The sequence below is a fragment of the Balaenoptera physalus genome (genome assembly GCF_965194825.1).
Source record: "Balaenoptera physalus genome assembly, chromosome: 12".
Lineage (NCBI taxonomy): Eukaryota > Metazoa > Chordata > Mammalia > Artiodactyla > Balaenopteridae > Balaenoptera > Balaenoptera physalus.
The window spans coordinates 68,128,245-68,154,810 of NC_138897.1; the positions used below are offsets into that span (position 1 = coordinate 68,128,245).

At 40.0% G+C, this 26,566-nt stretch overlaps 2 protein-coding genes across 10 annotated transcripts in view; one reads left to right on the plus strand and one right to left on the minus strand.

The window, feature by feature from the left end:
- PRELID3A (PRELI domain containing 3A) overlaps positions 1–11,853 on the plus strand; it is a 108,861-nt gene extending 97,008 nt beyond the window's left edge. For both annotated transcript variants that reach the window (XM_082417097.1, XM_082417086.1), the window contains one exon: positions 8,415–11,853. In XM_082417097.1, the coding sequence (XP_082273223.1) occupies positions 8,415–8,450 (36 nt within the window). In that variant the 3' untranslated portion in view covers positions 8,451–11,853. The remainder of the gene's footprint in view (positions 1–8,414) is intronic.
- Positions 1–26,566, minus strand: part of SPIRE1 (spire type actin nucleation factor 1) — a 209,256-nt gene that overhangs the window by 20,492 nt on the left and 162,198 nt on the right. For 6 of the 8 annotated variants that reach the window (XM_082417059.1, XM_082417057.1, XM_082417064.1 and 3 more), the window contains 5 exons: positions 23,685–23,849; positions 17,354–17,440; positions 16,044–16,173; positions 11,862–11,903; positions 6,737–6,909 (listed from right to left, as the gene is read on the minus strand). In XM_082417059.1, the coding sequence (XP_082273185.1) occupies positions 6,737–6,909; positions 11,862–11,903; positions 16,044–16,173; positions 17,354–17,440; positions 23,685–23,849 (597 nt within the window). The remainder of the gene's footprint in view (positions 1–6,736; positions 6,910–11,861; positions 11,904–16,043; positions 16,174–17,353; positions 17,441–23,684; positions 23,850–26,566) is intronic. The other 2 variants (XM_082417058.1, XM_082417060.1) reach the window with 1 other exon arrangement.

Consider the following 26,566-nt stretch of genomic DNA (forward strand, 5'->3'; position numbering starts at 1 on the left):
ATTTGCAGCAACATGGATGGATTTGGAGGGCACTGTGCTGAGTGAAATAAGTCAGAGAAAGGCAAATACTGTATGATCTCAATTGTATGTGGGATCTAAAAAATACGACAAACTAGTGAATATAACAAAAAAGAAGCAGACTCACAGATATAGAGAACAAACTAGTGATTACCAGTGGTGAGAGGCAGTGGGGCAGGGGCAATAGAGGGGTAGGGGATTAAGAGGTACAAACTACTATGTATAAAATAAGCTACAAGGGCTTCCCTGGTGGCGCAGTGGTTAAGAATCCGCCTGCCAACGCAGGGGACTCGGGTTCAAGCCCTGGTCCAGGAAGATCCCACATGCCATGGAGCAACTAAGCCCGTGTGCCACAACTACTGAGCCCGCATGCCACAACTACTGAAGCCTGCGCACCTAGAGCCTGTGCTCCGCAACAAGACAAGCCACCACAATGAGACACCTGCGCAACGCAATGAAGAGTAGCCCCTGCTCGCCGCAACTAGAGAAAGCCCGCGCACAGCAATGAAGACCCAATGCAGCCAAATAAATAAATAAATAAAATTTAAAAATAAAATAAAATAAGCTACAAGTATATATCGTACAACATGGGGAATATAGCCAATATTCTTTAATGAGTATAAATGGAGGATAACCTTTAAAAATTGTCAGTTACTGTATTTTACACCTGTAACGTATAATATTATACATCAACTATAAAGTATTTACTTTATAGAAAGAAAGAGAGAACAGAAGAAAGAAAGAGAGAAAGGAAGAAAGAAAGAAAACTAATCTTCACCAGGATTAGTTCCTGCCCCGGAGGAGTCACGGAAATGCCCAGAAAGGAACCAGGGGGCGTGTGGTGTCCCTGTCATGTCCACTCCCATTGACTAAACACTTTCTGCCTGGCTGAGGTGTTTCAATGGGTCTCTGACATCTCTTAACATTAGTCTTTTCTACAGCCTGGTCTGGTTTCTGAAATTTGCTTATTTGTATTGTCTGATCCAAGTTACTAGTCTCTGACACTAAGTTAGGCCTTTTCTAGTTCTATGTCCTGACCAGTGACTCTTAAATCAGGTCCTGGATGCAATGAGGTCACTGTCAGAAGTCCCGCAGCTTTGCTCCTAGGGTGGTGCTGTCACTGAAGGCTGCCAGAATTGTCTCAGATGCCAGCCTGGGCACCTAACTCACTTAACAGGAAGGAAAATCTCCCTCTTCCTGAAAAGAATCCCAGTGAAGGCACAGATACAGCTCCTTTGCTTAGCTTTCCTACTGAAAGCTTTGATATAGCTCCAATCAAAGCTTATCTTGATTTTTAAAATGTTACTTGGGATAGGCTAGCAGAGATTATTAAAGATAAGCAAGAAACACTGAGGTTTAGAGTTTTAGGAAGAGAAAAAAAAAGTGATGGAAAAAGATCTGGTGTTGGGAGGTCTGGTTTAGCAGGGATTCTGCTACTGAAAATTTGTCTGACTTTTTAAAGTTGGTCTCTATCTCTACTAGGGGCTCAGTTTTCTCACTGAAAAGTAATGACGTTGAACAAGATTTCTAAGCCCCTTTCCAGTTTAAGTTATTTTAAATTCAAGCATTCTCATGTACTGCTAGTTGGAATACTAGAAAGTTTATGAGATACGCAGATTTTGGAGTTAGACTTGGGTTTCAAATCCGTCTCTATAATTTACTCTTTAACAATCTTAGTTCAAAGACAACACCTTTCTGTGTGTCTGTTTCCTTATCTTTTATATAAGGATCATAGCTACTTCTACGGTCTGATCAATTTATAATACCTAAAGTATAACATAGAGTTGGCTCAATAAAAAGTAGATATTAGAGCTTTCTTTAAGGAACTTGGCAATATGTATCAAAAGCTATAAATATGTACATTCTTTCATCTAGCAAACATTCTTCTAGAAATATCCTGAAAAATAATTCAAAGCAAAAATGTATCATAAGGATGTTCACAATATTATTGTTATTTATAATAACAGAAAACTGGAAACAGCTTAAATGTTCAAAGACAGGGGACTGGTTAAATATAATATGGCAAATTATTATGATAGAATACCACACAGATATTTGGCATCATGTTGAAAAAGGATTAATCAGATGGGGAAATGCTCATAATATTTTGTTAAGTAAAAAACATGGGTTAGTTCCAGTTCTGGCAAAATGGCAGATTAGATAACCTATTCCTATGGCCTCAAGCAGGGTATAAGGTCTCTGGGTCACTACCAATAGCCCAGTTTCACAACTAGAAACTTTTAAAGACATCAATTCAAGCTTGTAGTTAATGCTGATTATTTAACTATTATAATTTAAACGCACAAAGCTGCTGGGTAAATCTAAGAGAAAAAAAAGTCCCTTTACTGGTTCTGCAACTGGAGGTCTCACTTGACAGAAAGGAAGAAAATGCATTTCCTTGATGGAACAAAGGACGCAGGGCATTAAGAAGACTGAGGGCAAGTCATCATCTCATGGCTCTGAACAGGATTAAGGAGTTTTTCTTTCTACATAAAGCAGCTGAGTTTATGTTGATAAAGTAAATAATCCATTAATATTCCATTTCATAAGAATATCTGACATAATAATATATTGACTCTTTACAGGGAAATTCACTACTCAATGGGGAATATTTAGACAGGAACCTGTTCTTTGTGATAATTTGGGCCCAAGTTTAAGTTAACCTCAAAGACAGCAAGGGGCAACAGGAACTTTGTGGTGCACAATGGAATCAAATGAAATATGTCTGCAGAGGTGAGCAGAGCTGCTACCCTGGAACGGTGGCAGTTACCTCTTAGTATGAAGTCTCTGTGGAAGAGAAAATTAAATGAGATCATGTATGAAAGAGTTCACCATACAGTCGGCATTCTGGTGGCTGAAAGGGTTTTTTTGGTCTGTTTTAATTTTTGTTTTTGGCCACGCCGCATGGCTTGTAGGATCTTAGTTCCCCAACCAGGGATTGAACCCAGGCCCTTGGCAGTGAGAGCCTGCAGTCCTAACCACTGGACCACCAGAGAATTCCCCTGGAAGGTATTTCTTACACCTGAGGGAAAAACCTCCGGTGGAGAGACTGCAAGGCCAGCAGGAGACGTGTGATCGTGCACAGCAGCACTTCCTCCAGGAGTGAGTACGGTGCCCTGTCCGCAGCGGGACGAGCTCAGTGTCAGGCGTGCTGGGACTTCCTAGGGGACACTTCCTCTGAGAATGGAAAAGGCATGAAGATGGGGAGGTGGCGGGGTAGGGAGCGGAGGGCAGGGCCTAGCCCCGCCTCCATTTCTAGCTGACCCGCCTTGTACTTCTACAGCTTTGATGTGAAGAAAAAGTTTTGGTCCTTAAAAAAAAATTTTGGAAGCCACTAAATAAATGGGAGGGAAGGAGGAAAAATGGGGAAGTGGTGATAAAATTGAGGGGATGGAAGAAAAGAGTAAGACCAGCCTTTTCTGAGCTTCTTCGTTATTTGGCCTCTACTGTCCTCCCACTACAGGCCTGAGTCTTAAGTCTTTGTTCCTGTGCAACCTCCATCAGGAATGCTTTAGACAAGTCAGAGAGGCGGGGTCAGTCCGCTCCTCCACCCCCAGGGGAAGTCCACGCCAGTAGGGGAGAAACAGGAGACCGGCTGTGACGTGGCCTGGCACGTGCCACAAACAGTGGAAGCCCTCTGCCCACTGCTCTCCTCACCTGACTCCTCAGCCCAGGTCCTCCCTGTCCTTGAGGCTTCTCCAGCCCCCAGCCCCCTGGTGGCATCACACACGGGTGGCTCAAAAGGTGCCTGGCAGGCCGCGAGCACTCACCAAACACGTGTAATGACTCAGTGTATGCTTCTTATTTCCTATTTGGATTATGAGCAAGGGGACAAAGCCTATTACACTGCTGTCCCTTTACTGCTTACTGAAGGCATTTGGTAAATATATGAATGGAAAAAATGGAGAGGCATTGGAAGAAAAAGAAGTTGGCGAAAAGGAAAAATAGAAGAGTTAAAGAAAAAAGTGTGAAAAAACGTTACTATAAAATGTGAATGAAGACACTGTGCAATGTGATGTGGGATATATCTGTCTTAGTATCTATAGCCATTTTTATAAGTGAGCAAATAGGACCAGAGATAAATCAGTCTTGGTTTAGGAATTCCCTGACATCAGGAATTCATTAAGGTGGGGAAAAGAACACCCACCCATCAATTTAGAGAAGGCAGGACTCCTCAGCCTCTTTTCCGCTTTCATACTTATGGGCAGAACTGCCACATTCTGGAGCTGGAGGAGACCTCAGATGGAGGACACGGTGGTGGCTGACACAAAGGGACCTGTCTTCGTGTCCTGTCCACAAAGCAGAGCCAGAGCCCACGGCACGTTCCTGACTAACTCACACTGTAAGGAAACCCGGCTTGAGTCTCAAGGTGCTTCGTTCATGTCTATAGAAACATCGGTTAATTATCAGGCTTTACAAGAGACATCTTTCTGAGTTGGCTTTAACCAGCCGGTAGATAATCTTAAAGAGGCTAACGTTAAGAAAGCTTTTTAGGATGAACACAACTAATCTACCACAATTAAAGCCGAGTTTCATCAAAAGAAACTCTACGGAGCCTCAGAGAAGGCACCAAAAAAAAAACCTCTACTGAAACTATATCACAAAGCCCAAGTTTGAAATATAGCTGTTTAGAATTAAAGGCTTCTGCTCATCTGTGTTTTCTAAATTTTAAAGTTTGAACATATTTAGAAGTTTTAAAATTCTATATTCAGAAGTTTAAAAAAAGAAGGAATGTAAGGCATTCTCACATTCAGCATCTTTGCCCTGCCCCTCCTTAGTACTTTAGAGCATCAGCTGTAAGGGAAGAGGACGGAGGGGTGTGCTTGCTCCAGTCCTGGCCCAGGACCATTCCCTCTGTTCCAGAAATCAGAGGTCCCCACCTTACTCCCAATCATGGGAGCCATGATTGCCCAGGCCTGGACCAGCAGCCAGACAAAGACCAGGCTCAACACTTCTCAGCACCGTATTTCACACTTCCTTTCTAACTAATGGGCAGGCACGCAAACACAGCCTCGCTCTGATTAAGAGAACTGTGTCTAGCAAATCATCTCAAGATTTGGATTTAGGGCATCGGCACAATATTTTCACGAAGAGGAAAACTAAGACAACTGCAGAGGCTGTCCACTGCCCTCCTCATGGCCTGGGCATTCTAGCTCAGGGCAGTGAAGGATGAAGAAAGGACAGGAAGGGGGTCCTGGACACATGGGACGGCGCGCTCCCTGCACTGGACACAGGTGCTTCCAACAGACTCTGCGAGGGCGGCACTGGTGTCGGCACCGTCCAGCTTGGTCACCTCCAGCCACACGTGAGAACTCAATGAACTGAGTTTTACATTTATTTAATATAATTTACATTTCAATCATCACAGTTCTAGTGGCTAACCACTAGATCTTCTTTTAATTTAAACTGTTGTTCTCACAGATTAGCATGAATTTCTTTAAATATGTGAGTGTCTGCTGGGGATTAGGAGCTGGGAATATAAGGTGAATTCCGCACCTTCCCTCCTGGGAGCTTGCACTTGGTGAGAGAGAGAAATAAATGGACAATTATATTACAAAGGGTCAAGTGCTCTAACACAACAGACGGATCAGAAGGTTATAATGGAATCGGAGAGGAGCTGGGTGTAGGCTGCACGCAGATGCACAGAGCGGAGCAACAAGGGAGTGAGCAGGAAAGAGCAAGGGGCCCAGTGGGGCTGAAGGGTAAACTGAGGCAGAGTGACGTTGCAGGCACCAGATGGCACAGGCTCTGACGCAGCTTCTTCAGGGACAGGAGTTTAGTCCTGTAAGTGGCAGGATGCCTTCAAACGGTTTCAAAGACAAAGACCCTGGTGGTATTTGCAAGATGGAATCAGGGAAGCTAGGAAGAAGGAAGATAAGATATGACTGATGAGAGAGCGCATGCACTGAATTGGGCAGTTAATAAGAATACTTCTTTACTATGCTTGAAGTTTGAAAAACATTTAGTGGCAAAATTGTTATTACTGATATTGCTGGATGACGTGTGGAGACCGGTGAGGGCGTTATGAGACAATAACTCCTCAAGTTCTAACTTGGATGAATGAGGAGAGAATGGAGCCAGCAACCGAGACAGCAGACAGGAGACGAGAAGCCTGCTGTGTGTGGCCTGGTTTGGCAGGGGGCGGGGAAATCATTTCATTTTCTATAAGCTGACTTTGAGGGTCCGGTAGTGGAGACATACAATACTGACGCTGCAGACAGAGGCTTGCAGAGATCTGGGAGCACCGACGTCAGGAACAGGAAGGATCTGCAGGGCATGGGCGCAGTGTTGGCGGACTTGTCTGTTGGTGTTACTATTACAGAAAGAAGCTTCAGTATGGATGTGTGTGTGTGTGTGTTCTAGAGAGGGAAGAATCTATGAAGATGTTTTTTTTTTTCCTTCCCCAAAACAAAGGGAAACATATTTAAGAAAATATAGGTTTGAAAACTGTTGACTTATTTTAACCCCACTGTAATCTAAGACTACGTATGTATGTCACAAGTTATTCTATAAACTACAGCCACTGTATTGGCCTTTATTAAATAACAGTAAGTAATCCACTGTTTCATTTCCTGCTAAATGAATGAATTTTAAACCTAACTTTAATTGACTGAAAAATGGGAAGAGATTAAGTAACAGCTGGAGCAACACGAGGACCGGTCGGAGGGCACTCGCCTCCTGACCCCGAATCGGGACATGGGGGGCCGTGGGGCCTCACCTCCGAGTCAGAGCTGTCCAGCTCGGCCAGAGTTGGGGCTTTGAGGAGTTTCTTCCGCTGCACAGGCACCTGCTGTGCGGCACCTGCCCCATTTTCTCTTGAATGTGACGTTAAACCTCCATTCACCATCGATGATTCCAGGACATTCTTTGGAGATTCAGGGGTAGCTACCTCTGGTAAAACAAAGGTGAAAGCTTACCTTTTCTTGAGCACAGAAAGGTAATCAGTGAACCAAACACACTTTTCCAAGTACCTGCACTTGGAATCACACCCGAGGTGATATGGCATTTCTACGTCATGCAAATACAACACAGAGGCTGGACACAGTAACACCTATGCATATACAACACTTGTGTTAGACATTAACTGTCAGATTCAAATAAAGGAAACCTTTAAATGAATAATTATATATTCACATTTGTAGATTAAAATTTAGAGCTAGAAGAAATACTACAGATAACTGACTCCAACTTCTCTATTTTCCAGAGGCCCAGAGAGGCTAACTTTCCTTTTAGCCTCTAAAGAGCTAGTGATCGACGGATCAGAGTAATGGCATGCACATATGGCTGTAAGATCTGAAAGTGGTTTGATTTTAAAATAAAAATAGCTAATAATCTATATGCATATAAACATGAACACAAAGACTCTGGGATACATTCCCTCTGATAAAGCTGATTTTGATTATCCAAAGCTCAAATCTGGATGGGAAGGCAGTGAAAGAAATGTGGCAGCACAGAACACAGAGCATGGAGTACGGAGTACAGACTACAGAACACAGAACATACAGTATGGAGTACAGTGTACAGAATACAGAATAAGAGCATGTAGCATAACGTATAAAGTTTACAGTATACAGTATAGTTAAGATGCAGATGGTTTGGATTCAAAGTCTAGCTCTAGTTGTTTGACCTTGAGCAAGTTAAATTTTCATTCCTCAACTGTAAAATGGCTAACAACAGAAATGGGCTCGTTGTGAGGATTAAATAAGTTAACAACTGCATATAAAATACTTAATAGTGTGTGTAATAAAGGCAGTGCACAGTAAATGTTAGCAATTATTAACACTAACTTATATCTACATTTGTAAGTGAGTGAACTAAGGCTAAGGGTGATTCAGCCAGTCACACAGCCAGCGCGGCAGAGCTGACACTAGAATCCTTGTCGATACTGATTCTAAAAGGCCACCTTTTTCTGTACTGGAGCCTGTAATCTTCCAATGCAAGTGGAACTAATTTTCTTCATGTATTTCAATAACTAATAATTTTAATAACTACTAAATTAGAGTATTTAAAAGTGAGAAAAAGCAGTCCCTGCATGATTTAACTCACAGACCAGCCCATAACCTGGTTTTTGCCCATGGAGCAGTCTGTGAAACTCCCATGGTCGGGGGTAAAGGGTATGCTGGGCACTGAAAAGACAGGATTAATGCTCGTTTTTTGGGGGGAAGCATTGTACCTGAAGTAACTATAAAATACAAGAATGTTCTATTTATAGTAGCTCCCCTCAACATGTAATAGTTTTATGCTTGAAGTGGAAGAGATGGATTTCCAGATAGCATTCAGAATGTAAGTATGTTCTAGTACAGCATTCCTTGACATTATTTAAAAGAATTATGTAAATTATTTATTATAAATGATGTATATCTAACTTAATATTCATAATTTCTGCATATTTTTAGATATCAAGAAGGCCAGGACTAGAACTGCCCTTGTGAACTAGAAGGAAGGGTTTGAGTGAGCAAGAAAGGAATGAGGAAAGGAAAAAAGGAAGGAAGAAGACAGACTTGTCATCAATCATTTATCATTTTACATAAAATGTTTAACAGAAAACCTGACAACACATGAATTAATTTTGTTATTACCTCTCCAGGTATTAAGTAGCTAGAACAAATATATGATTGGGGGACGGGGTGCACTGAAGGGACAAAAGGGCAAAAGCAGCAAGTTTTTACAAAATTACAAAGGTTAAAATCTTTAAATAAACCTTTCATAAGGTGTAGAGAGCAGTAGGCTGCCACACTTACGAGCGTAATTTAAAAGTCTTCCAGAGAGCAAAGGAGGAAATGATTGGGCTAATTGATTAATTCCTATTCAAGAAAAAAGGTAATGTTTAAATATGGTCTTGAAGTATCTTTTGAAAAATCGTATTCTATAGCACACATTTTTTACACACTTCCTCCAGAGGTTCACGCAGTAGCCACAGCCAGTCTTCCAAGAAAAAGCACGCACATCTCCCACCGGCCCAACTATCCACACCCAACTGAGGCTCTGCCTGGAGACACAGTGAGCTTCTCCAGGCGGGTCTCACAGGTCCAAGCCAGAGTTCCCCTAAGGGTGAAGTCACGAGTGGTGTGTGGAGGAACACTAACACAGTTTTAATGGTTATATATTTAATGTTTCACAAAAATTATAATTACTATATCAGATACATGATTTTATGGATGTTTTTGCTTAAGAAAATTTTAGAAGTCATTTATGGTAGATTTAAAAAGTTTAAACAGTACTGGTGGCACTTAAGTCTGGTAAAATCATGAGGGTGATGTCTGCACTGAAGTTTAGGGAACACTGTTAATTGACAGTGGCTGCCATGAGCTAATTTCATTCTCAATGCAAGGGATCTGAGAAATTACCCAGTAGCTCTCTAACTGCCTGAAGACTTTGCTGAGGTTGGTAACTATACTTGAGCTCACTGACTCAAACTACTGAAATAAACACCTAGTACTCAATTCAAAGCTTTGAGATAAATGGAATTAATAGAAGAATATGTTATGTCCCAGTCAGGCTTCAGGATGATCTCCGTATGTAAGACTAAATACTGTGTGTGATTTTATCTAATACTGCATATTTGTAAAAGCCCCAGTTGAACATACTTTTAAGAGATATTTTTAAGTAGTTTGATTACTTATACTTTTCTCTTCAAATGAATGAATCCTCACTATCACTTCAGTGTATCTGGTGAGAAAACCAAACCCTTGGATAAGACTTTAGACTTCTTCTACATAAGACAGAATTTCTGGTGATATTTATAAGTAAGCAAACTATTTAAGATGCTACACAGAGCTTTAGAAGTCATATGCCTCAGGTTCAGAATCTAAAACGCACAACCATGATATTAAATACCTTATCTAATAACTTCTATTATTACATAGTGTAATAATTATGTCTGTTAGATACACCCAGGCTGCTGCCTTATTTAGTTGGAGGAAATACGGCTGAAATAAAGATTGTATATTTAATATTTGCATCAGAAAAATAAATTATACTTACCTTAATTAATGTTGACTGGATTAAGATTTTCCACTAAGAATTAATATTTCTAAAACATACCTGAGCAGCAGAACATACTTCAATGTGTCCTATTCTACACTTACGTGCATTACCTACACTACACGTTTAAATATTTACTCCTTAGTTAGCTAATTTCCCAACTTAGACAAGAAATGCATCCCGATCTTTACATTTAGGTTAGAAGAATAGATCAGTCTTTTCCATTTATAATTTGGGACATTTAAATTGGTTAGTCAAAATGACACAATGAAAACACAAGAAATCGAGAATGAAGTGTGTGGAAATTGCAAAGTACACTAAGGTACAAAATAAATTATGGCAAATGATAAGCAGTGAAAGCAAATCAAAATTTTTTGTTGCTCCTTTACATCGAGGAAGCTCAGCACCAAGAGCTTTCTTCCCAACACAAGAACCCATCATATAACCTGTAAGACACGAACACACCTACATACATGTGTGTGGGCATGCACGCCATCCAGGTGAGCCACCTGTGCCTACTTCACGGGAGCCAGCAGCCAGTGTGCTTAGGCAGCGGCCACTCCCAGAGAGCCCGCCAGGGAGGAACATCTTTAGTAGATATTTAGAAGAGAGGGATCTTAGAATGTGTTGCCAACTTTTGGAGATCGGCAGTAACACAGATGTTCTCAAACATTTCTGAGTTTACTTTCCAGACCAAGTTTTTTTTTTTTTTACAAAGTTACTCTGCAAATGGTTGATAAAATAAAAATTGTCAAATGGATAAAGAAAATAGAAAAAGCTCCTCAGTGGTCAGTCAAAAGTAGTAAGTGAAGACTATAACATATTTATCTGAGTTTCTTGAAAGTGCAAATATTAGTCATGCCTAAGAGAACTACAAATATACATAGAAATTCAAAGAGCAGTTGGGAACTATTTTAGCAGTTGGAAGATACTCAGTAAATATTCACAGACAGAACATGATACTAGAACTCTCTGGCTCTTTAAATATGAATTTGTATGTAAGATATGCCAACAATTCCATGGCATGTAAAAGAAAATTCTGGAAGGAAATACTAGTGCCAATATCATCTCATTTTACATTCAAAACAGCAGCTTCCAAAGTCTAAAATTCTAACGTGCAAAACGTTTTATTGGGACTAAGTTGGCTTTGAAAATTTGCTCATATATAATTTAAAATTTCAATTTAAAAGGGGGGCTGATTTTACAGATCAAATTTAATCATTAATAGCTACTTGTTTCACTGTTAGTCCCTGTCTATTTAACAGAAGGGCTCTAAACGTGTACTACAAACCCGGGACACATGATTATATTTTACAACCAAAGCCATTACAACGCTCGTGTGTTTTTAGACTCTTAACCAGCACACAGAACCAGAGTGACAAGGCCCTACGCACAGGAGCACTGGGTACGAAGATAGCTCTTGCCCCTCAACTGAGGAGCAGTCGTCCTCTGAAGCAGCTGACAGTTCTGAGTTCAGCTACCTGAATAACTGAGTGCTTTAGAGAGTAAGAAGTGGCAAAACTTTGTTTCTTGAAAATGTTTTCTATGATCTGAAGGCAGAGTTCTGTTAGACTCTGACCGCTGCTTTATAAGATTGGGGGTGGGGTGGGCACTGTGTTCCATGACCACAAGTGTCACGGTTCTTCCACAGGCTCCTGCAAGGCAACAGATTTATTACAGTTTTAATTTTTTTCAAGTATACTATTTTCAAAGAAACAGAATGTTTTATTTGACTGAGCACAGCTTAGAAGAAGCCTTTCAATTTTCTTTTTTGACGTGTTTGAACAAGCAGATGAATGAAATGTATTTCACAGAGACCACAAAACCCACGTCAGGTGTGAAAGTGCTTTTTTTTTTACCTGACAAGTCAAAACTGTAAGACATGCTAAGTGGCCGCATTGCTGAAAAAAGAAAACAAACAATAAAAAGAAAGTAATTCAGCTGTTAGGATATACAGGGAAGATGAAAAAGGGAGGAGGGTTCAAGACCTGTGGTGGCACATTTCACACTTTAAGGCAGAAGGCAGTGAATAACAATCTGAAATACAATAAAACCATGTGTCTTAGTTTTAATTATATTACTAAGATTTGAAATGGAGTAACAATAAAAGAAAAAAAAAACTTTTAAAGAACATGTTAAAAATGAAAGCATGTTAAAGATACAAACATTTTAGAATCATAGTACAGGACTTTTTACTTAAATATAAAAGAGTTCAAAAGAAAAAACTAGCCATGTTTTAAAACATGATTTTAGGGAACATACAAAATCTTTAAAATTTAACAACAAATGTATTCTTAAATAATTAATTTCAGGATGAAAATGTGGCTCTCTGCATACAGATGAAACATCTTATAAAAAATCTCATTCAGGTACTACCAGCATCACAAAGTGTCACTAATTCTCTATTGTAGGCAGTGTAACCTGGCAGTTGAAGTTAGGCCTCAGGAGCCAGAGAGCCTGAGTTTGAACCTCAGCTCTGCCACTTACTAGCAGTGTGATTCTGGGCAAGTTACTTAACCTCTCTGTGCTTCAGTTATTTCATCTGTAAAATGGGAATAATGGTACCTATTTCATGGGATTGTTATAAAAATTAACTGATTCCATACAAGAAAAGGTGCTCAGGATAGTGCTTAGCATATAGAAGAAGTTAAATAAATACAATCTCTTATGAATAAACTTATTTCTTTCCTGTTGAAATCATTTGTTTAAAAAATTTTATTACACATACTAAAAAACACTGAATTGTATATTTTTAATGGGTGAATTTTATGGTAGGTAAATTATATCTCAATAAAGCTGATTAAAAAAAGGTTATTACCAAGGTTTGACGAATTTCGGTATTCATAAGAGTGAGAATTACCTATTTTCACTGTAGCCCCATCCATCCTATGCCCCCGGTCAGGGAGGACAGGTGGCTGTGTGGTCGGAAGGGGAGAGAACCGCAGGTCCACAGGCTTGTCAGGCACAATGTCCCCACAGCTCATGTTTCCGAGGCAGATGGCATACAGTTCTAACACCCAAATTTAACAGAATGAAAGTATCTCTCCATATGCTTTTGGCAGGTGTTTTTAAAGGAACAATTTACATTTACAACCCCAAATCTCATAGTATGAGATGTTAGAAAAGGTGTTAGGAAAAAGAAAATGATCAGATATGAACAAAGACTGATGCAAAAGAATACTAATTTCAGACTTAACAGGAAAAAAATGGAGCTAGCCTGTAGAACAATAGGGAAATAGGCGAGTAAAAGACAACTTAGCCATGTGTTAGTAATAATGTCCTTATAAATAATGCTGTGGGGGATATTTAACGACGTGGGAAGATGTTCCTGCCCCACACAACGTTACATGGGGGCATCAGACACTGTGCACACAGCTCTTGTCTCCACCTCATGACGCACAAGCTCCATCACAGCGCATGCCTCTGCTGGTGAAACTACGGGTAATAGTTCTTCTTTAAACATTTCCCCAATTTCTACAGTGGGTTTCTACTTGCAATTACATGGAGGGGTAAGGTTTTAAAACTATTTAGGGAACTTTTCTTCAAGATAATTCTGCCAACTTTACCCAAACTCCCCAAGGGGAAACTTTATAGTAAGAACCAATGTAGGTCTGCAGAAAGAAGAGCCCAAATCTCTTACTTTCCAATTAAGGTGCAAGATCAATTTGAAAAGTAAGACTCTCATAGAACAATCACTTTCAATAACAGCTCAATTCTGGTTGTTGTGAAACACCAATTCATAAGGTTTAAATAAAATAAGATATATTATACAGAAAATTGATATTTAATTATTCTAAAGTAGATTTCCTGCTAGTTAGCATCTAACTTGTTGAAAATGAAGCAGAAGAATATGTATATGACAAGGGCATGTGACACCCCTTGTATGCAACGTGCGGTGTCCCGTTGCCACCCACAAGGACTGCTGGTCTCCCGCACGCTCAGCCCCGGCCACCCCCATGCCCCTGACGGGCTGCTGTCGGCGCTGCAGGGGGAACATGTATCTGCTGCCCCGAGCCTTTCCTCTGTCAGCGCCTGTGGGCGGGCACTCTGACTGCTCGTCTCTCTACTCCAACAGCTGACACGGCTGTTTAATAAACATTTGGAAAAATGAAGGAACTGTATGTCAAATATCATCCAAATCACACAAGCACGTTACGCCTGTCTTGTTCCTTTCTCTGTCCTGTTGGTGCTTCCACTGGAGTTTATAATCCCTCCTCTTTTCTCCTGAAAATCGTGAAGCTTACTTTTCTCATGGTAATATATTTGTTTTGCCTTATAATTTGGTTGAAATCTTTTCTATTACCCCATTATTCCTTCTCAAGGTACAGTAATTTTAAAAAATCCAGTCTTAAGCAGCCGTCCTATGACACGGTTTCCTTATTTTTCCATAGTGGTTCTTACTCTTTGAGGCTGTGGACCCTTTAGGAATCTGAGCAAAGCTATGAACCCCCTCTCCAGAAAATGCACATACATACACTTTAGGAAATACATACAAATCTGTTATATTTCAAGGGATTCACAGACCGTCCTCAGGCTCATGCAAGGACTCCCAGAATAAGAACTCTCCATTTATGTCGTGTATATGTTCTGGCTCATTATTATATAAATGCTCATATGGGTTTGTTTTAAACATCATTTTAAAGGGAAACACTTGCTGCCATAAAAATCAGACAGGGATAAATTCACACAGCCTGCCCTCACTCTGAAGCTCTCTATGTGGAAGGTACGTGCTATTATTACAACACCTCTGGGAGTACTTTTCATCACTGTCCTTGCAGTGGAGACCAGGACATAACAACCAACAAGACAGACGTGGGCCCTGCTGCCATGGAGGCCACGGTGTGACAGAATGGCCAAAAGTCAAACAAAAGAACATCAGCGCGCAGTGACTGAGAGTCATGGGAGGCAGGGAGAGCCGTTGGAGCAGACGCGACTGACCAGACGGAGAAGAGGAGAGCCTGGGTCAGAGGGGGGAGGACTAGAGAGACCTAGAAGTAAAACCCACAGGGCTTGGCTGTTGGGTAAGAGTCAGAGGTGATGCTGAGCAATCTGTCCTGGGCTCTGAGATGGGGAACCAGGAGGAGACAGTTTGAGGAGAAAGCAGGCGAGGTCACCGGTGGCTGCGGGGCTTGTCCTGCGTGAGGGGCGAGGAGGCCCTGCTCAGCAGACGGCTGCATGTGTGGGTCTGAACTTTCAGAGAAACCTGCGCTGTAGGGCGGGAGCTGAGGAAACCAGAAACAAACCCTGGAGGAGGATGTGGTTGCTCAGGGAGAGGGAGCCCGGGATAGAAACCGGACGACCAAGCAGGGCCTGAAAGAGGCAGAAGAGGTCGGAGGAGAGAGAACCAGGAGACAGTGCCACAGGGCCAGCTCCTTTCCTGTTCAGGCACCACGAGACTGTTTCCCTGAATTCTTTGGGCATCTTTAATCTTACAAATTGGAGGACAGCTGCATAAACAAAAATGTTTACATTTTATAATATGATTTTGCTCTAAATGAAAATCAATGTGTGCTTATAAAAAACATTAAACATAATAAAGGAACGTGAGTAATAAGTGATATCAGTAATAACTGAGTCTCTCATCACATAATACCATATCTTCAAACCATAATTAAGACAATATAAACCTGAAGTAAAACTATGTATCACTTATATTTCTAAAACGTAATAACTTATCCATGTATATGTATTACAATTTATAAAGTATTTTGACCATGATCCTATTTAATTCTTCCATGAAAGTCATAATGAAGGTGTAGAGGACTTTTTATCCCCCTTCTGCTGACGAAGAAATTGATGCTCAGAGAGGTGAAGAGACCGTCCTAAAACCACAGCCTAGAGGTCGGCAGAGCTCTGTCCACTACGCAGCGCGGTGCTCTCCTACACTCAGCATCACGGGGCAACAATTTCCTATTCCATGAATCTCAAGTATAGACTTCCAGCATGAGGGTGTGTGTGTGTGTGTGAGAGGGAGAGGGCCCTGCAGACGGCAGTCTCTCACTGGGCTGCTGTGCTGTCTTCCAGCGACGCCCCGGACTCACCTAACCTGCTGCGTCTGGTTTCCTCTGGTGACACGGGCCGCAGCTTTCTTTCTGCTTTGATTTCTTCCAGGATCCTTTCATGGAGGCTCCGTGGCCGTGGTGGAGTAGGCTTCAGTTTTCTGGCTGAGGCCTTAGAAGAAATATTAATGGCTATAGAGACTTGCTTGCGTAGTTGTCCTTAAATAATTTTTACTGAAGTCCACTCATACAGTACATTATGAAATTATGTTTTACTGATTGCAACACTGCTTGATAAAAGACCATTTTCAAGCAATAGGGAGATTATTGGATTTCACAGTGGTTCAGTCACATGTGCTCAAGTAACTTTAAGGAGTCAGCTTTGCTGCAGCTGTAGTCATCTTCCCTATGTGCTACTATGACAGGCAATCCATTGAAATGTAAGCTGTATGTTACCTATTACGATTATTGTTTTTGAAAGTAACGTTTTTGAGTAAGTCATCACAACCTTCTTAGATTATTATCTTCGTTCTATAATTGAGGAAATACAGGCTCAGGGAGGCCGATCAACTCTCTCAGAGACGTGTGGCCACTAGGTTGTGTAGCTAGTGTGCAAATCCGGGCCCATCTGACTCCACGCTCTTTCTGCTCCACCACGACCCGCCTTACTAAAATTATTTCCCACATGGCCTCTTTCCCTTATTTTAAAAAGATTTATAAGAGGGATCATTAATTATGTTTTAGATGTTCACAAACTGAGAAAGAAACACCATTCCTGTTCTAGTTACTGAACATAAATGGGGTTTGAGAGGCCTTGGTGAGCACTGGCTGTGGAGCTGGGGGGAAGTAAGTGTAGAGCAGAGGAAACGCAAACCAACATTCAAACCAGGTCAGAACACCCTGATTCCATGGTCACTAGAAAGAACCCCGTCAACAGAGGAAGATAATTAATACAAAAGAGGAGGTACAGCAGGGTGGATTTACTGTAAAACAGTATCAAAATGGCAATTTAATCAAGGTGAAGTGTTTACACCATAAAGTAAACAGGGAGGGCAGCCCACACCAGGAACTACTTGGTATCATATTCAGCTGTTATTCTAGGAGGTATTTGGCCAGATTTTGCACCATAACTCAGGTTGTTTGAGTTAAAATATCCTAAGACAGCCTGTATTGAATAATTTTAAGTACTTTTTTTGTGACTTAAAATGTAATTTACAGTTGGGCTTCTTACTTATGAGAATGAAAGCTCAGTGTAAATACTCCTTTAAGAGCTGAGTTCTAGAGGTCACAGGCTAGAGGAGAATACTTCATTATGTGCTCTCCAAACAAGGGGAATATGTCAAATTACGTACTGGATTTAAAGGAGGTCTTGATCTGATGAAGTCCAGGATGATTTCATGAGCACTTTTTTTTAACCGAGGGGGAATATCACCATTCACCTGAAAGGAGACAAAAAGCAGAAGATTCATGTGACTACAGGATTATCATTATAAGTTTCTGGGTACGTATGTCAACATATGTCACTTCAAAATTACTGAAGTGGAATCTGGCTCCACCAAGGATGCATTTCAAATCAATAAAAATGGAGAGTAAATGGCTGAATGATTCAGAGCAAAAATAACTATGCAGAATTGAAGAAACTCCACATCCACTTTAGTTCTATATTTGGGGAAATTATATATAAGATGCATCCTTCCAACAAAAAGTTTCTACAATTATGAATGTGAATGGAAAAAGTAATACTATGCTTAATTACTGTATAATTTCAAATGTCTTTGGGACTTCCCTGGTGGCCCAGTGGTTAAGACTCTGTGCTTCCACTGCAGGAGGTGCGGGTTTGGTCCCTGGTCAGGGAGCTGGGATCTCACGTGCCAGGTGGTGCAGCCAAAACAACAAGAACAAAAAGTCTTTTACCTCTTATTTTCATCCTTGTACAAAATCTTGGTAATGGGAAGGAGTGGGGACATGGTTCACATTCTTAGACAAAGCTGAGGCTCAGATTGAGGTGGTGTCTGCCCCCTTCACAGGGTCAGTGAGCAGAAGAGCTTGGCAGGGGCCTGGTCTGACTCTCTTGCCCTAACATCTTCTCTTTTTAAAGAAACAAGTTACAAAAATTTTAAGAAATTTAAGAAAAACCCACCAAAAAACCACCACCTAAACTCACATTCTGACCACTTAGAAGGCACAGTTGTGGTGACCATAAGTCATACCTATTTCCCAACCTCATATGAAAAAACAGAACTGCTAGGCACTTTCTGTCATTATTCTCATAAAAGATAGATGAAAAAAGAAAGGTTAACAAATTACAAATTTAAAAAACTGATGAATACCTTAAACTTCTCAAAATCCAGAAAATCAGCATACTATTTTTATTATGAACTGCCTGAAAAACCTCTATACTTTTTCACTCTACTTTGGTGACCTACTCTTTATCTTGTCATATTCTAATAATTTTATGATATCAATTTTATTGGAGAGAAAAAAGATAATTTGTTTATTCCTCTAGCACCAATGGTTGATATTTTTTTTATTTTGATAGGTTAGAAAGGTTTCTTTAAGCTTCACAATTTGTTATTGGAATGTCATGCCCAATTTTAGAATTATCGTAAAATTTGGTCAAATTTTTAAAAGTATTTTCTTATCTGAATTGTAAGACTTCAGGGCATGGACAGTTTTGTTATGTACTTCCCAATCTTAATTACTGTTTTAATTGCTCAGGATCATTAATCAATTGGTTATTAATTTTTTATTGCAGCTGTATGAGTTTTGATTTTTTTGTCAATGTCACTATTTTGTGTCACCTGAGAAATGAAGTTAATTAAAAAAAAAAAGAACCTGAACTGCTGCTCCCAGGCCCAGTGGCTGCCCCCCACAAATGTGACCACTCAGGGTGTGTGACAAGCCTGCTGACATCATCCACTCCCCTTTTCCCTTGCCCCCCGCCCCCCAGTCCTGAGTGAGGACAGAACAGCCCTAAGGTTAGAGTTAGGAGTGAAAGCTGCCTGAGCCGAGCCAAGCTTGTGACCGCTAGTACTTGGTTTAAGGAGGGCGTGTACCCAAGCAGCAGAGCCGGGGGCCTACCGTGGCACCACTCTTTACCCATGGACTTCTTGTTACACAAGACTTTTAAGAAAATCCTTATTATATGAACAACTTAATCAGACCTTTCTATTCTACTCCTGAACAGGATAACACATATCTTTCTAGCTATTTTTTTTAATTGGCGCTTTTTAAAATTAATTTTTTTTAAATTTTATTTTTGGCTGCACTGGGTCTTCGTTGCTGCACTCAGGCTTCCTCTAGTTGTGACGAGCAGGGGCTACTCTTCGTTGCGGTGCGCGGGCTTCTCATGTTGTGGAGCACGGGCTGTAGGTGCGCGGGCTCAGTAGTTGTGGTGCGCGGGCTCAGTAGTTGTGGCTCACGGGCTCTAGAGCACAGGCTCGGTAGTCGTGGCACACAGGCTTAGCTGCTCCGCAGCATGTAGGATCTTCCCGGACCAGGGCTCAAACCCGTGTCCCCTGCATTGGCAGGCAGATTCTTAACCCCTGACCCACCAGGGAAGCCCTCTTTCTAGCTATTTTTCGTGTACTTTTATTTTAATGTTCTTTCCATCACAACAGCAGGGTTGAATGAGATAATGGAGTCAATACGGCCAAGGTTGTAAGTTCCATTCCCCAAACAAGCACATTAACATCAGTTTCCTCACTAGTCAGAAACTGGATACTGGATCCCAATTACAAAATGTGTGTCAGTGCTCATGAGGGAGCTGGCAGGCCAGTATTGATGTGAGTCAGTCAGTCAAAGTCCTTACTAGCAGGAGGAAAAGTAACAGCAAATTCCATTCTGCTGCTGGGTCAGTGAAATTACTTTTTTAAAATATAAATACAGAACACATCCTGAAACAAGCTCTCTGAAGCTGCAACAATAAATGATTTCTAGATGAACACAAATAGTAGGCCCATAAGTAAATGAGACCAGTTATAGAACTTGATCTTACTTTTGAGCCACAATACCTTAAACAAATAACTTCTATATAAAAAATGTTTAAGTTTCTACATCTTTATTTTTGTTTTGAATTTTATTTATTTATTTTTGTACAGCAGGTTCTTATTAGTTATCTATTTTATACATATTAGTCAATCCCAATCTCCCAATCATATATGTCAATCCCAATCTCCCAATTCATCCCACCACCACCAACCCCCTGACTATACATTTTACAAGGATCTTTCATTACACTGGACTAGTCTTCTCAAATAATTGGTTTATACTTAAGAAAAAAGAGGTTAAGACAATTAGAAATAAAATGCCTCCTCTGTTAGGCTTCTATTAATCAAAGAAAGACAAAGTTTTCAAGAGCTCAAAAACATCAGAAAAACAACAGATCATCTGATCAGGCTTTAGACCAAGGTAAATAAATAGAGGGAACTTGGTAATGCTTTAAAAAAAAAAGACCTTTAATGAGATATAATTCACACATAAAATTCACCCTTTTATTTATTTTTTTTGGCGGCACCACTCGGCATGTGGGATCTTAGTTTCCTGACAGGGAATGAACCCACGCCCCCTGTAGTGGAAGCACAGAGTCTTAACCACTGGACTGCCAGGGAAGTCCAAAATTCACCCTTTTAAAGTGTACAATTCAGGGTTCTAAGTAGTCACAAGGTTTTGCAATCACTACCAATAACTTCTGAGAAATTTTATCACCCCAGAAGTATATGCTGCACCCATTAGCACTCATTCCTCATTCTTCCCTCCCCGCAGCCATTGGCAGCCACTAATCTACTGTCTTACTGATGTGCCTACTCTGGAAATTTCAAATAAATGGAACCCCTCATACATTATGTAGCCTTTTGTGTCTGGCTTCTTCCACTTAGCATGTTTTCAAGGTTCACACAGGTGGTAGGATGTATTGGTACTTCATTCCTTTTTATGCCTGAATAATATTCCATTGTATATTACCCACTCATGAGCTGATAAACATTTGGATGGTTTCCACTTTTTGGTTATTATAAATATGCTGTGAACATTCATACATAAATTTTTGTGTGGACAAATGTTTTCATTTCTCTTAGGAGTGCATGTAATGGCTGGGCCGTAAACTCTATGTTTAACATCTTGAGGAATTAGCAAACTATTTTCCCAAGTGTGCACCATCTTACATTCCCACCAGTGATATGAGGGTTCCAGTGTCTCCACATCCTCACCAGCATGTTATTTTTTGTGTTTTTTATTTTAGCCACTCTAGTAGGTGTAAAGTAGCATCTCATTGCAGTTTTGATTAGCATTTCTCTAATGACTAATAATGTTAAGCATCTTTTCATGTGCTTATTGGCCATTTATATATCTTCTTTGGAGAATAATTCAAATTATTTGCCCACTTTCCAACTGGGTTGTCTTTTTTATTGTTGAGTTTAAAAAATTCTTTATATGTCCTGAATACAAGTCCCTTTTTGGATATATGATTTGTAAATATTTTCTCCCATTTTGTGGGTTGTCTTCACTTTCTTTATATTGTCTTTTAAATCACAAAAGTTTTAATTTTCGATCAAGTCCAATTTATTTTTTTCTTTTGTTGGTGTACTTTTGTTGTCATATCTAAGAAAGCACTGCCTAATCTAAGATCACAAACCTGTTTTCTTCTATGAGTTTTATAGTTCTAGTTCTTAAATTTAGGTCTTTCATCCATTTTGAGTTAACTTTTATATATAGTATGAGGTAGCAGTCCAACTTCATTCTTCTGCTTGTGAATATCCATCTGTCCTGGCATCATTTGTTGAAAAGACTGATATTTCCCTTTTGTCTTGGGATCCCACAGAAATCAACTGACAACAAATGAAGGGAATTATTTCTGGACTCTCAATTCTATTCCATTGATCTATGTTTATCTTTACGCCAACGTCACACTGTCTTGATTACAGTTTCTTTGTAGTAAGTTGTAAAATTAGGAAGTGTGAATCCTCCAACTTTGTTCTTTTTTCAAGATTGTCTTGGCTATTCTGGGTTCCTTGTAATTCCATGTGACTTTTAGGATCTGCTCATCAATTTCTGAAATGACCGGCCAGGGAGCAGCGGCAGCACCACACGGGCATGCAGTGCGGTGCACTGGGCGCCCGAGCGCAACCACCACGGCCAACTCCCTTGGCGGGGTTGCCCGTTCGGGGCGCCCGCCTGGTTATGCAGTCCTTGGGGCACCCACGCCCCGTGCCTAGCCATTGCCGCAGCTGCCGGAAGAGGCGGTTCAGCAGCCGGCCGGGCTCTGGAGCAGCCGGCCAGGCTCTGGAGCACCCAAGCCCGCTTCAGGAAAGCAGCTGCCGCTCCTTGACTACTGGCAGCCGGATGCCGGCAGCCGACGATCTACATCTTTACTTTTAAAGGTGAGTTATTTGAAGTTCTCTGTTAGAATTAAAGCATTTTACCAAAACATTTTGAAAAAATTCCACTGAAATGTTTTGTACTTCTATAACTTAATGTTCTAAATATAATCCCATATGGCTAAGCCATTCAATTCCCATGAGCATCACAAATATACAAAAAAAAAGTGGATTACTATGGTATAGTTACGTAGTTTAAACCTGAGGATTAAATTAAGAACATCTTAGCATACCGCTTCAGATACAGATAGACTATGTGTGAAAATCCTTTGTGTTTACTCTTTACAACAAAATTTTTTTTAAAGAAATTAGAAAGTGGCATTATATTGATAACAGTAAAATTTTTAAAAAAATATATCCAGTTTTTGAATGATTAAATATGAGTAGCTGAATTTCCACTCTCATTTGTCAGGTACATATATACATAACAAGGAACTAATCAAAATCTTAGCCTGTTAGACTAAAACTTGAAAACTTCCCCCATGCAAAACCAATCACCACTAGAACTGCCATCTGCCTAGTCCCCTGCACAGAGGCTCAGTATAAACGTATCCAAGTGAACTGCATGGAATTAGCCAGACAGAGAAAGACAGAAAAAGGAAAACAATAATGGGTACCACAAAGTAGTAACATGTTCTTCTTTACATACTACTCACAACCTCCAAACTGTATAAACATGCACATAACAGGAGTCCCAGAGGGACTGGAAAGACAAGAAAGGACAAAGAAAATGTGAAGAACTAATGGCTAAAAACTTCCAAAATCTGATAACAATACAAATCTACTCATCCAAGAAACTCTATAAACTCTAAGCAATAAACTCCAAGAGAGCCACAACAGAACACATTATAGTCAAGTTGTTGAAAGAAAAATATTGAAAGCAGCAAGAAGTGACTATCACATACAAGGGATCCTCAATCAGATGAACAGGTGATTTCTCACTGGAAACCATAAAGGCCAAAAGGCAGTGAGATAAGTTTAAAGACAGAAAAAAACACTGTCAACCAATAATTCTATACCCAGAAAAACTCTGCTTCAAAAATGAAGAAGAAATTAAGACATTCCCAGGCAAACAAACACTAAGGGGGTTCATCACTAGTAACCCTGCCCTAAAGGGAGTTGTTCAGGCTTAAAGAAAAGGACAGTAGACAGAAATTTGAAGCCATGGGTTGTGGAATTACACATTTGTAACTTTTCTGTGAGCTTACTGTATTTTCCAACTTTTCTATATTGAGAAGAACATTTTCAACAAATAAGATTACCGAAAAACAACCATTTGAGTCCATTAACAGTTTTCTTTGTTACTTACCATCACTTTTCGCAGAGTGTATCTTTTGGATCGAATGTCATCCATTAGCATCTCATAAGGGGTGAGCTGATATTCAATGGGCAGAGGGTTGTACTGCCGCTCTTGGACCTTCTTGAGTTTTACTCCATTCCGCAAATCCCTCATCACCTGCACCCAGAATCGAGCCTGAAAGAGCCAAGGGTGGAGAGACATCCATGAATAAATTTACTAGTTTCTTCTAAAGACCTATAGTCGTAAAGAAAATATTAAGAGCTTGGATTACAAAACACCAAGCAAACCAAAGAAAAACGATTTTAAAAATTAGATTTTAGGGTACTAAAAAGCACGTAGGATGCCAGCAGAGAATCCACCAGCTCTAACTGCGGAGACACCTGGATAAAACCCTAACTCACCCCCTGTGCTACCTGCATCCATGGCCTCAGTTCCTCAGGCCCTCATGTTCCACCTATCAGGTGGCTTTGCTCACTGAAGAGGTGAGTGTTTCTCACACTAGACTTTGGGTTTGGCTCTATTACTTGCTTGGCACTGGAATTTTAGTGGATGCGACATGACCAAAGGCTTCAACAACAAACGCACAATGGCTTGTCACTCTGCTCCTGTCACTGCCATGACAACATCACGCTTGGGTTGGCACGAGGCACACTGGCAGGATTATCCAGGAGAAGGATGATGCACAGAGTAGAGCCACCACTCTGATCTGCAGACTCATGAGCTGAGTAAATGCTACCACTTAATGCCGTGGTACTTTGTAGTGTTCAGTTACGCAGCATTACTGTTACCACAGCTAACTGATACAGCCATCTACTGCTATTTGACATCCAGCAAGTTGCTTCCCCTTTCTGAACCCTGGCTTCCTCATCAATAAAAGAAAATGACACTTTATAACTTGTTGAGATGATCAGAGCTGATGTATAGTGTTCTGCACATAGAAAATGCTCAAAAATGACAATTTTTATGTTATTATTATCTCTGCACAAATTAATTTAATATCAATGTTCTTATCTACGAATAATAGCAAGTTGCTCTGCCTGCCCTTCAAGAAAATGAAATATATGTGAAATATTTATTATAATTTAAAATATATTAAATGCGTTAATATTATTATACTTTAACCCTTTTATTTTCCTGCCTATAAGCTATCATATTCTCGGCTTCAGTAAAGAAAAAATCAATATGATATTTAACTGAAATATTACAGGTTGTTAAACATTAATAAGTGGCTCAATAGCTACATAATATATTTATTAAAAATCAAGTGACATATTTCATAAGAATTGCCTACATAACTGATTGAACTTCTCAAAAATGTCCTCAAAAAACGATTTGTGATTTTTAAAAAATGTATACCATTTCTTATTGCCAAAAGGATTTGAGGTACTTAATATTGTGGTATAGCCATCAGAACATCTTCTAAAATATTAACATTTAAGACAAGTTCTTAGATTCTGCCATTAAAAATATCCTAATATAAATCCCTAAAATATTTAGATCTCTCCTTTGGGAATGCTCGTCTCAACTTCTCTTGCTCATTCCTTGAAGATCCAATTCAAATACCATCTCATTTTTAAAATACTGTCTCTTCTCTTCACCTCCTCAGGCTTTAAGAAAACCTGACATATGAAACTTTGAATTCTCAAAACAGATAAATTAGTGATGATTACTCACATTAGAATCTTTTGCTATAATTTATAGAAAGATTCAAACAGACTCTTATATAGCCAGTTCGTTATATATTATTGTTGGCAAAAATTTTACAAATGACTTTCCAGAAACTAAGTCACAGTTATATAAAATAATGGACAACTGTCACTGTACGTATTCCCAGAGATTTTATCATTTACCCCTTATTACACTTGAAAGATTCTGAGATGTATAGATTCTGCCATTAAACGTATTCTAATTCTCCTTCATACTATTCCTCATACCTTCCTCATTTCATTCTAATCTTTCTAGGTAGTTCATTTTCATGATCTTATGAAAAAGAAGCTGGTGATCTAGGCAAATGTAACTCCCTTTGGAGATAGTACGTCTCTTGTCAGTGATCATACTGTTTTAGATGAGGTTGCCTTAAGACAGTTAATTAAATTTTTGGTTCAAGTTTATACTAGCTATTGGCTAACTTCTGAGCACCTGGAGTTATTTACCTGGCTTCAATGTCTTGGAAAACAAGTTTAAAAATTTATTAACCAGGCTCCCCTGGTGGCGCGGTGGTTAAGAATCCGCCTGCCAATGCAGGGGACACGGGTTTGAGCCCTGGTCCAGAAAGATCCCACATGCCGCGGAGCAACGAAGCCCATGTGCCACAACTACTGAGCCTGCGCTCTAGAGCCCGTGAACCACAACTACTGAAGCCCGCGTGCCTAGAGCCCTTGCTCCGCAACAAGAGAAGCCACTGCAATGAGAGGCCCATGCACTGCAATGAAGAGTAGGCCCCGCTCGCCGCAACTAGAGAAAGCCCGCGTGCAGCAACGAAGACCCAACGCAGCCAAAAATAAATTAAAAAAAAAAATTTATTAACCAAGATGACATACACCTAGAGCAACACTATGCAAAGGAAACTGATAATCAATATTATTCTAAAGTGACAATACTAGCTTATAAGACAATATAGGCTACTTGTTTTTTAACCTTACTCTTAAATATTCCTGATTAATATCATTCCAAGTATCTCAGGAAAGATATCGTCCATAAATTAAGAATATTGCTAACAGGAAATACCCAAATGACCATCAACAGAAGAATGGATAAACAAATTGTGGTACTTACATACAATGGAATACTACTCAGCAATAAAAAGTATAAACTATGATACAGGCAACAACATGGATGAAATCTCCGAAGAATTATGCTGAATAAAAGAAGCCTAAAAAACCCCAGTATAT